The 11306-nt window shown below is 56.5% G+C and overlaps 1 protein-coding gene across 12 annotated transcripts in view; it reads left to right on the top strand.

Annotated features, from left to right (window-relative positions):
• RAP1GAP (RAP1 GTPase activating protein) overlaps positions 1-11306 on the top strand; it is a 71875-nt gene that overhangs the window by 15362 nt on the left and 45207 nt on the right. For 4 of the 12 annotated variants that reach the window (XR_004275860.1, XR_004275857.1, XM_032300704.1 and 1 more), the window contains exons 1-2: positions 1725-1807; positions 3849-3884. The exons of 1 other annotated variant lie outside the window; for it this stretch is intronic. Coding sequence is in view for 6 of the 11 variants with exons in the window: in XM_032300704.1 (XP_032156595.1) it covers positions 1764-1807; positions 3849-3884 (80 nt within the window). In the remaining 5 variants the exon portion in view is untranslated. Of the gene's footprint in view, positions 1-1692; positions 1808-3848; positions 3885-11306 lie in introns of those variants that run through there. 7 more of the 12 variants (XR_004275855.1, XM_032300705.1, XM_032300710.1 and 4 more) reach the window with 4 other exon arrangements.

Genomic DNA, 11306 nt, shown 5'->3' with positions numbered 1-11306 from the left:
GGAAGGAAGGAAGGAGGGAAGGAAGGAAGGAGGGAAGGAAGGAAGGAAGGAGGGAAGTCAGTTCCTCCCTTCTCAGGCAAATCTTGGTGCTCCCAGGACCCACCCCTCAGGAGCCCTCCCAGGCTGCTCCCCACACTGCCCTGGCATGATTCCTCCCCCCAGGAATCTGCAGCCTTGGTCAGAGCAGAAGGGGCCCAGCCCAGGCTCCAGAGCACCTTGCAAGGGGGAGCCAGACCCTCCCCTGAGGGCTGAAAACCAAGAGACATAGTCCTGGGAGTGAGAAAATGTTTGCCCTTCCCAGGCTTTGAACCCTAGGAGGGACTGTTGATGACTCCTGCACCTCCCAGAATGTGCAGAGAAAAGGTCGTGGGTGGGAGCCGAGTGGCGGCTGAGGGCAGATTCCCAAGAGAGAAGTAATTGGTGTGAGCTAGGATCTCAATTTCTTCATGTCTGAAGTGGGGAAACTGCAGGGCCACGTACCCTGTTTAGGTGAGACAAACTGCGGGGACCGATACCCAGACTCGTTGTTTCCCAGGGATGCTGGAGCTCCTCAAGCCCAGGCCGGGGTCCCAGGTGGAACAGCTCCCGAAAGGCTTCTGAAGAATCCCTGCCGCCCTGTCCTTGTGCCCTTGGTCATCCTTCCTCCCTTATCCCGGCTACATCTGTGCCTGCAGTTTGCTTAAACAGAAAATCCCATAGAAAACCTCGAGACTGTGGGGGCCTCCTTGGCAGCAGGGTCTGGGGGAATGATCTCACCTTCTATGGGGGGGGAGAGTGGGTGTTGGGATGGAGGGCAGTGTGCCCTGGGGTCGGGGCTAGTAACCCGGTGTCTGGGGGTACATCTCCACTTGGGTAGAGAAACAGCTTACTGTGGGGAAGAGCACTGGACTGTGAACTCTGGGCAAGCTGGGTACAGAAGAGGGACTTGGAGTGTTTAAGTGAACGAGAGAACCTGCTGCAGAACTCAGAGCCCAGTTCCCTCTAAAGGCTGGGACCTGGGCTGCAGGAGTTTCCAAGAGTGGGGGGTGGGGCATCTCCACCCCTCCCCTTTGCTCCCCCTCCTCACTAGGGCAAAAGGTAGCGGGGTTCCTGGGAGAAGGGGAGACAGGTCGGCAAGGAGCGGCTATTGGAGACTGTTCTTCCTTTACCGGTTCGGTCGTGGGAAGGGCTGAACGCCTGTCCCCGCTGCGGAATTCCTGTAGCTGGCATTTATTAAGCGTCTGCTGTGCGCCAGGGCCTGGGCCCAGTGCTTTACGTGCATGAATCCCACTTTACGGATGAGAAATTCGAGGGACAGGGAGGGGTGGGACATGCCCGCTGTGCAGACCCAGGCTTCCGAGGTCTCGGCCCGGCCGGGAGGGAGCTCCCAGCTCGTGATGCTGGGGACTGATGCGCCGAGGAGCGCAGCGGCTCGAGGGGGCGGGAGGAGGGCCTCCCCCAGCAGAGGGTCTGCGGCCCCGGCGGGGCGCGGCGGCGGCGGGGGAGGAAGGGGGTGGGGGAGGGGCTGCCCCGAGCCCCGCACCCCACGCCGTGCCGGGCCCGGCTCGGAAAGTCCCGCGAAGCCCCCGCCCGGCCGGCCCAGGGCGGCGCGAACAAGCGGCTCTTTCTGCGCCAGCGGCCCCCGGCAGCTGGACCGCTGCCCGCGGGGGCGCGGACGGACCCGAGCTGGGGCGGGGGCGGGGCGGCCGCGTTGCCAAGGTGACCCGGGCGCGGGAAGGCGGCTCCGGCTCGAGCGGGCCGGGCCGGGCGGCGGCGGCGACACCATGAGCGGCCGGAAGCGCAGCTTCACCTTCGGGGCCTACGGCGGGTAGGGCGCGGGGCGGGGCGGGTCGCGTGCGCGCGTGTGTGCGCGCGTGTGCGTGTGCGCTCGTGGGGGGGAGCCTGTGCGGGGCGTGCGCGCGCTCGGGCGGGTGGGTCTGGGCTGTGACTGCTGTGGGGGCTGAGCGTTTGACCTCAATGCGCGCATGGCTGTCGTGTTGCGGCGCCTGAGTGTGTGTGTGTGTGTTTCTGTGTCTGTGTGTGTTCCCATTGCGAGTCCCTGTGCGTGTGTGGGGAGGTGAGCGCGGGATGGACACTGCCGTGTTTGTCTAAGCACACGACAGTGGCGCTTATGTATGTTACTGGGGCTGCGGGGTTTACTGGGCCTGTGTGTGCGCGTGCATGTGTGCGCGCCTGCTCACATGTGTAGGTATGCGGGAGTGGGGGCAGGCAGGTCGGGGAAGGCTCTGCTGGAGCTCCCACTTTGCCTCTGCAGCTGCTGGGCCCCTCCATGAGGCTCTGGATAAAGGGACTCTAGAAGCCCTTAGCAGGCCCTGCCCACCCTGGGCACCAGTCTGCCCTCCTTCCTGCGTCCTGGCTCTTGGGAACCCCCTCCTCCCTGGGCTACTGGCTGCCTGGGCTTGGAGACTTGAAGGAACTCAGAGTAGCAGCAGGTTCATCTTGGGGTCCAGGGTTGCAGAGGTGGGATGGGGATTTTTGCCTGTTGCAGAGATTTGGCAAATAGGAGGCAAGATGGGTTACACAGAGTGGGCCCAGAGCGCCTGCCCAGCCAGACAAGTGGATCCGTGACCTTCCCTAGGCCCTGCCTCCCAGCAGTCAGAGAGACCCACAGGACTCACCTTGGGGTGTGGCGCTCTGGGGTTTGTTTGTGGGCATAGTCAGTGCTCTCTGAGCTACGGGGATTGTGTACAAGCTGCCTCCCCCTTGTGGACACTCAACTTCTGAGGGGACCCCAGCAGAGGGGCGGGGTGGGGTGGAGGCCAGAGGCTATCCCTTGATCTGGGGTCTTGCTAGCTGTCAGGTGACAGGAGGAGCCTGGGCTGGGCCCTGAGTTTCCTGGCCAGCCGACACTGAGGGGCAGCTCACAGGCTGGGTCCTGTTCTGTGACCTTGGGCAAGTCCTGGCCTCTTTGGCCTCCCTGTCTGCAGAGTCAGCCTTCCCCATCAGCTGTCCCTGGGAGCCCCCAGCCCTGCCCTCTGGAGGATGCCCCTCACTGGCAGAGTCGGGCTGGGCTCCCTCCTCATCCCTTTCTTGCCTCTGGGCAGGAGGTGAGTTGTTTGTTGTCCCAACAGCTGGACAACAAACTGCAGGGGCCCAACTGTCAGATTAGGGACATGGGAAGGGACAACAAACTCAGCCCCTGCCCCCAGCAGCACCAAGGTGCCCTCAGAGGGCAGTGGGAGAATCGGGGGTAGGGAGCTACTCACACATGCTCCCTGGGGCTGGATCTGGGAGGGCTTGGGGGAAACAAGTCTGGGGTACCCCTGAAGGTTTTGGGGAGCAGGGTATGTGTGTTGGGGTGAAGGTGGGGGGAAGCTCCACCTAGATCTCCTCCCAGATTCACAGATATTTGCTTCCTGGGTATCCACCAGGACGTGAGTGAATAGTTTCAGGATTGAGACAGGCTACAGGCCTTGGGGCTGATGTTCTTTCTGCCCACCATAAACCATAAACATCCAGCAAACTGTTCGATCCTGCCTGGGGAGGCTCTAAGCTAGCCCCAACCGTACCCCTACATCCTTGCCATGATCCAAACTGCTGTAGTCACTGTCCTACTCCACCTGTCCCCCCACCCCTGCTAACACCCCACAGCCTGCCCCCCTACCCACTACCCCCAGTCCTGCCTCTTTTCCTGGCACCTTAACCCCTATGCCTTCCCATGTCCTTAATCTGACAGTTGGGCCCCTGTAGCCTAAGGGTGACAGTGACTGCATCAGGCAGTCACTTAGAAACAAGACCTTCTCCAGTCCCTCTGGGAGGGTGGCGCAGTGCAGGTGGGGCTGATGTTTGGGGCCAACCTGACAAGTAGGGATGTCCCCTCACCTATGGTCCCTCTTGCTGTGTTTCAGGGTGGACAAGTCCTTCACCCCTCGCCGGAGTGTGTGGTGAGTACTGGGGACTCTCAGGAGGGCCTGGGCTGCCTTGGCTGGTCCCTGCAGATACCCCCAATCCATTCCCACCCCTTCGATGCCAGATCTCGCCAACCCTCCAACCATCCTCTCAGGGAAAGGGGGTGGGCAGACTCTCTTACCAGGTCTGTCCCCAGAGTGCTTTCTAGAGAGCTTTGGAGGCAGGCAAATCAAGTTTGCCTCATCACTCTGCCACTGCCTGTGTGACCTTCAGCAATTCCTTAACCTCTGTGAACCTCAGTTTTCTCATCTTTGAAATGGAAATTAAAATGCCCATTTATAGGATGTAAAGTGAAAAGAACAAAAACAAAACCTGGACCTGGCATATTTCAGGCCTTTGCTAAAATGCTTTCTTCCTTTTGTTCTTCTCTATTTCTTCCCACCTCAGGGTGGTCCCTCACTGGGCTAGGGGTGCCCTTAGCCTTTACCGACCCCAAATCCTCTAGTTACCGTCTCCCACAGCCCTCAGAACCCCCACCTCCCATATTTCCTGTGTCTGGGGCTGCCCTCTCTTTGAAGGAGTAGGGAATGAGGCAGCTGTATCTGCAGCTTTCCGATACCAAGAGGCAATTGGTAGAAGCGCAGCCTCACCTTGGGATACACCGTGGCACCCTGATGCCCCAGGAGGTGGGTCCTTCCCAGCTTCCCTGACATCAGCATCACATGCGCCTGGATGGCCTCTCCTGCTGCTGCTTCACCTCCAGCAGGAAGCCCCCCAATGGCTCTGGCTGCCACTACCTGCCCCTGCTCAGGGCTTCCTGGGGTCCGTGGGTCCTGCAGTACCCCCAGCTGCTGGATGACTTCCATCTGGCACCATTGCACCCCGCAGGGCCCTCCTGGGAAGCCAGGCCTGGGGTGGGAGGTACACAGGGTGCCCCGACTGAGCTCCTAGCTTACCTTTCTATTTGCCTTTGATGCCTTCCATGCAACCTCAGGCCACTTCTTCTCCCTTTCTGGGCATCATTTCCTGCAAGATGGTGTGCTATGCTCAGAGCAGGGGCAGACTGAAGGGAGATACAGGCAGAGGTAAGGAAGGTGCCATCCTTTCCTCCAGGGAGTTTAGTAATAACACCACTGACAACTGCCACTTGTTGTCGGGCACCTGCTGTGTACTGGGTACTGCACTGGGTGCCTGACATGTGTTATCTCATGTAACTTTGACTACATCTCAGAGTTAGGGACTATTATCTCTAATTACGGACAAGAACAATGGAGCCCGGAGTGGGAAAATGAGTTGCCCAAGGTCACACAGCAGTTGGGATTCAAACCTTGGTCTTCCAGACTCTGTGCAGAGCCCAGAGCCTTACCTACTCTGTTCCAGGGCGACCAGGCCACAAGGAGGGTCTGAACGAAGGATGCACTTGAGGGAAGACTCAGAGGGCCACCCAGAAGGCCCACCCTAGGGAGCCCTAAGCCAAAGAGACGAAGGCCCAGGACTGATTGTAACTGGCCAGCTGTGTGACTTTGGGCGAGTCCCATCCCCGCTCTGGGCCTCAGTTGACCCATCTATCAAGTAAATATCGGCCATTCCCCCAACACACCCCATTACCCACAATGCCTTGCCCGTACCCGCCTAGCTGGGGCCGCTGTCCAAGGTGCTAACCCCTAGGTCCTCCCTTCCCAGCTGCCAAAGCCCGTCGTTTAACTCCATCCCCTGCTTGGCATATGGTTAGCTCTCAGTCGGCGGTGGCCATTTTGATCATTAATCATGGTCTCCTGGCACTCAAGGCCTGTCTCCACCTCCCTTTCTAGTTTGGGGCTAGCTTCTCCCGTGCCCTGCATTTCTGATCAACGGGAACATGGCCCTAATCAGCTTCACCTCCCCTTGACGTCCCTCTACTTCCATTTCCACAGGCCCTCGCCACACCTCCAGCCCACCTTTGTCACTATTTGTTGGGTGTTTTCTTTCTTGATCCCCACATCCCCATTCTCTCTTTAAAACGCCTCTTCTGCTGCTATAGAGCACACGTTCGTGAGTGTTCCTGGGGTAGGGGAAAGAGCACGGACTTCGGAGTCTGACAGGTGTGGACTTGAATCTGCCTCTGCCACATTCTCGTTGTGTGACTCTGGCAGGTCAGTTTCCCTCTCTGGGCCGCACTTGGTGCTCAATATGTGCTTGTGGAATAGGGTGTCTCAGGGAGCTGACTTCAGCTGAGCTGCATATGTTGACCTAACCCTGCAGTGCATAGCAGGCTCTGAACGCCTTCAAAGCAGAGGTGCTTGAGTCACTTTTTGTTTTTTTGGAGACAGGGTCTCACCCTGTCGCCCAGGCTGGAGTGTAGTTGGCTCACTGCAACCTCCACCTCCTGGGTTCAAATGATTCTCTTGCCTCAGCCTCCTGAGTAGCTGGGACCACAAGTGTGTGCCATTACTCCTGGATAATTATTTTTGTGTTTTTGGTAGAGACAAGGTCTCACCATGTTGACCAGTGTGGTCTCAAACTCCTGAGTTCAAGTGATCTGCCCACCTTGGCCTCCCATTGAGTCACATTTGAGCTCAACTTAGCCTCAGTTTCTCCTGTAAAGGCCAGGCTGTACTTTTCTCCTGTCTCTGTCCTCCACATGGTCTTGTGCAACTACCATGCCCATAAATGCTTAATGCTTGTGGAATTGAATTGAATGTGTTCAGTGAGGGGAATGAGTAAAACCTTGTCAGTAGGCTGGGAAGGCTTCCTGGAGGAGGTGGTTTTTATCACCCCTTTACAAAACAGGATTAAGAGGTTAGGGCTTGAATGAAGGGAGCAGTGAGTCCTGGTAGAGGCCAGATGTGATCATGGCTGAGTTCCCCTAGGCATCTCCAGCCCCCTCAGCAGGTTGTCTGAAGTAGAGGAGCTCAGTAGGTGTGCAAATGCAAGAGGAAGGAGGCCCAGTGTGAGAGTTGGGAGGCACTGTTGGGGACAGTGGGTGACTCTGGTTCTGCAGCCCTAAGGGACCGAGATGTCCTAGAATGGGGGCTGGACACCGAGATGGAGCAGTGTCAGCATACAGGAATGGCTAAGTGGACTTGCACAAGGCAGGAGGGTTCTGAAAATACCCCTGGGAAGAGGAGAGTCAACTTTGGCCTTAAAACTGGGAGCCTGGGAGGTGGAGGCAGAACCAGCAAGGATAAAGAGCTGACAGCGTACCAGGCATTATACCCTGGAGGTCTCACTAAATCATAGCATCGGTCCTGCAGTTTGGCCAGTAGTTTCCAGTTTAGAGGTCAAAACCAAGACTGAGAGTGATGGAGGCTCTGGCTTAGTCACAGCTTGTGAGAGTTGGATTCGAATCCCGCTCTTTCTTCTGCCGAGGAAGGGATTTTGGTCAGAGGTGGTGAAGCTGCAGAAATGGGGAAGGTCTTGGTTATGGGGTAAGGGAGGAGGGAGGAGTGAAGTAGCCCTGAATGCCAGCCAAATGGGAGTCCCTGCTCAGCTCCATGTGTCCTGCTGGGAAGCCCCATCTGTGTGCTGAGATGTTTCCTCCTCACAGAATTTGTGCCAGTCGCTCCCATAAATGGAGCACTTCCTATATCCCAGGCCCTGGGCCAAGCACTTCCCTGAATCATTTCATTCCATCCTGACACCAGCCTTACAGAATACTGTCTGTCCCTTACTACTGTCCATCCCCATTTTACAGATGAGGAAACTGAGGCTCAGAGCGAGGAAGTGGTGGCCCAGGGGCATGCAGTCAGTGAGGGGTTGACCAAGACTGACAGCGATGCCACTCTGAGCCCATGCCTTTAGCCCTTGCTCTCCTGAGTGCTGCTTGTGCTGAGTGGTGGGCTGGGGTAGGTGGCCCTGTCCTCAGGTGGCTCCCTGTGGTGATCACTGAGCCGGAGGCCCCGGGACCTGCATGCTGCTGCAGGAAGCACGAGGCTGGCCTCATTAGTGGCTCTGAAATGCCAAGCAGGCACGGCCCGCTGGGCCTCCTCATCTATTATGCATCTGGTGGGCAGGCCCCCAGTGGGCAGCTGGCAGTGCATGGGATGGGGGAGCTAGCAGCTGCTTCCTGAGCCCATGGCCGCGACTATAGCTCTGGGCAGGGATCTCCCAAGGCAAATGCCAAGGCAGCTCCTGCCTCATCCCCTTGGCCCAGCCAGGGTGACGGGGTTCTACTGGGGGCAGGGGCATGGATGCTTGTCCCCAGCTCATAGTGTGGCTATCCTAGCAGCCACTTCTCTTTATTTTATTTTTATTTTTATTTTTTGAGACAGAGTCTCACTTTGTCACCTAGGCTGGAGTGCAGTGGGGCAATCTCAGCTCACTGCAGCCTCAACCTCCTGGGCTCTAGCAGTCCACCTGTCCCAGCCTCTCAAAGTGCTAGGAATACAGGTGTGAGGCACTGTGCCCAGTCCCTAGCAGCCACTTCCTAGAGAGGCTGAGACTTCGATTGAGCTGGGGGTCATTTGGGACCAGAGTGGACAGAGGTGGGCTGAAATAGAATCTTAGACGCACAAACTCCTGGCTGCACAGAATCTCAGAGTAATAATGCTGTGGTCATTTGTTCATCATTTATTCATCCAGCCACAAGCAACCACTGAACACCTACTGTAGGCCAGTCATGGTTTTAGTTACTGCAGATTCAGCAGAAAACAAGACAGGCCCAGCCCCTATCCTCAGAGAGCTTGGTTTGGCCAGTACTTCACCTCTCTGAGCCTGGATTTCCTCATCTGTGAAATCGGGAATGGGAGAGGCAGACTATAAGTAAACAGACGAGGAAACAACCTCTGATGTGTGCATGAATTTCTTTTCTTTTTTTTTTTTTTTTTTGAGATGAGGTCTCGTTCTGTCGCTTAGGCTGGAGTGCAGTAGCACAATCTCAAGTCGCTGCAACCTCCGCCTCACGGGGTCAAGCGATTCTTCTGCCTCAACCTCCCAAGTAGCTGGGATTACAGACACGTACCACCAGGCCTGGCTAATTTTCATATTTTTAGTAGAGATGGGGTTTCACCATATTGGCCAGACTGTTCTCGAACTCCTGACCTTGCGATCTGCCCACCTTGGCTTTCCGAAGTGCTGGGATTACAGGCGTGAGCCACCTCGCCCAGCTGGGTGCACTAAATTTCAAAGCAAGGCTGCATGCTAACTAGAACTGGTCCTTATGGAGAGCTGAGCTCATGCAGGGCTGTTTCAGAGCACTCTGCACATGTCATGGATTTGATCCTCACAACAGCTCTGTGAGGCAAGACCATTATAAACCCTGGTATAGGGCTGGGGAAACTGAGGCAAAGAGAGGTTAAGTAACCTGTTCAAGGTCCTTGGCAAAGCTGAGATTGGAGGCTAAGTAGCCAGGCTCCGGTTTGCCTGTCACCCTGTGCTGTGTGGCTGGAAAATGAAGGAGTCCTGGAAGGCCTTTCTGAAGAGGGGGTGTTTGAAACAACACCTGAAGGATGATCAGAGCTGGCCATGGGGGAGCTGGCGGGGTGTCCAGACAGAGGGAGCAGCAGATGCAAAGGTGCGGGTGAGCTTAGTGACAGAGAGAACCCCTTCTTCCAGAAAGGATTCCCTATAGCTTCAGGAGACAAGAGGAAATCTCCACATGGGTTGTGGCTCTGGGACTGCCACTGTTTGGCTGTGTGATCCTGAGAAGTGGGTCCCCATCTCACTTGTGCACAACTCTACTATCCCTCATTATCCATAGCACCATGAAGAGGGGGCTCTTGCAGCCCCGAGGTCCCTGCTCTGATTGGCCCCATGTGCCCCTACCTCCTGGTGATGCTCACATACTGGTCTGTTTGTCTGAGGTGCATGGAAATATTTGAGTTCTGTTAGGTAGACCTGAGTTCAAATACCCCGTTCAACTTCCACTTACTTGCTGTGTGGCCTTCCCCCATCTGCCCTGCCTCTCCAAACCTCAGATTGTCCACAGCAATGGAAACAGTATTGCTTGTGATGAAATGAGTGCAGAGTGGGTGCTCAGGGCATGCTCTCCCGTCTAAATAAGTATTCACATTTCAGAGGAAGGACGCATGAATCCAAAGAGAGATTCTCTAGTGATAGAATTTTAGGTGGTGGCCAGGATGAGTGGATGGTTAAGGAGGGGATTTTCTTACAGCCCAGATCCTGGCAAGGCCTTCTGCATTCAGGGTCTTCCCCTAAATTCATTCATTCAGCAAACTAAGTCGACAAGCATTTAGTGTGGAGACATCCTCCTAGGGCCAAAGCCTGTGCTGGGCACTGGGGACATGGTGGTGGAGTTAATAGATGAGGTTACTTCTCCTGGGGTTCAGAGTCTGGAGAGGGACATAAGGAAAGGGGTGGTTCGATGGGAATGACAAGTGCCAACTAGGGAGGCATGAGGGTTGCTGAGAGCTCAGAGAAAGGACTCCTGCCCACATCTGGGAATCAAGGAAGGCTTTCTGGAGGAGGTGACTCGGAAGCCAAAGTGGGCAAATGGCAGTGTGTGTGTGTGCGCGCACACGCGCACGCATGTGCAGTGGGGAAGGGACGTGCACTGCACGAGAATGTTCTAAGAACAAGAGGTGGCAGTTCAGCAATGTGGAAGAGAAAAGCGTGTGGTGGCACGTGTTGGATGTAAGACTGAGTTGGGCCTGACAGGTGAAGGGAAGAGAGACAGCCACCAGGTTATGTCTCTACATACAGGCCCCGCTGGGACTTCTGTGGGCTAGGCTGGAGGGCTCTGAACCCCTGAGCCTCCATGACAGGGGCCTGCCAGGGCGCCCGTCATCCACCCTGCTCCAGGAGCTGTCAGTCCCCAGCTCAGGGAGGCCCTGACTGAGCTCTTAGTGCGGGGTTGTGAAAGCCCTGGAGCCGCAGTTTGGGCTGGGACTCCAGATGCTGTGTTGGCCACCGGCTAGCAGGGTGACTTCAGCAAGCTGGGTAACTTCTCTGGATCCCAGTTCCTCACCTATAAAATGAGGGCAATAAAAGTACTGCCTCGAAGACTGGTGTAGGGATTAAATGAGATAATGTGTGCCAAGGCCTGAAAGCAGGGCCTGGCACAGAGCACATGCTCCATCGTTGCCAGCTATTGTGGTTACTGCAGTCATGGTGGTCATGGTTACCTGCCGCGCCTGCACCAGTGCAGAATTGCTGATTAGTGTGTAGACTGTGTCCTCTGGAAGCTCTCCACCTGCCCTACCGGGAGGTGACCTGCCTGCGTACACATGACAGTACTCCCCAGCCGTGGGCACTGGCCTTAGGCACTGGCCCTGAGAACACTGGTTTTGGAGTCTGACAGGCCTGGTGCCAGGTACTGGCCAGTGACCTTGAGGAGTCTCTCACCTTGCTGAGCCTTGGCTCGTTTCTTTGTGCTGTGGGGGTGTTCATGGCCCCTACCTCACGGTGAGTGAGAGGCAGCGAGGAGGTGCTGCTAAAGGGCCACCCGGTGTAACAACGCAGCTGTTTCTGACCACATGCTGCATGCGGGAAGAAACACGTGCTTCAGACCCAAGTGACCT

Source organism: Sapajus apella, unplaced genomic scaffold (assembly GCF_009761245.1).
Source record: "Sapajus apella isolate SASKATOON/1434 unplaced genomic scaffold, GSC_monkey_1.0 scaffold43, whole genome shotgun sequence".
Lineage (NCBI taxonomy): Eukaryota > Metazoa > Chordata > Mammalia > Primates > Cebidae > Sapajus > Sapajus apella.
Note: the sequence above shows the minus strand (reverse complement) of the source record. Positions and strands in the feature narration are given on the sequence as shown.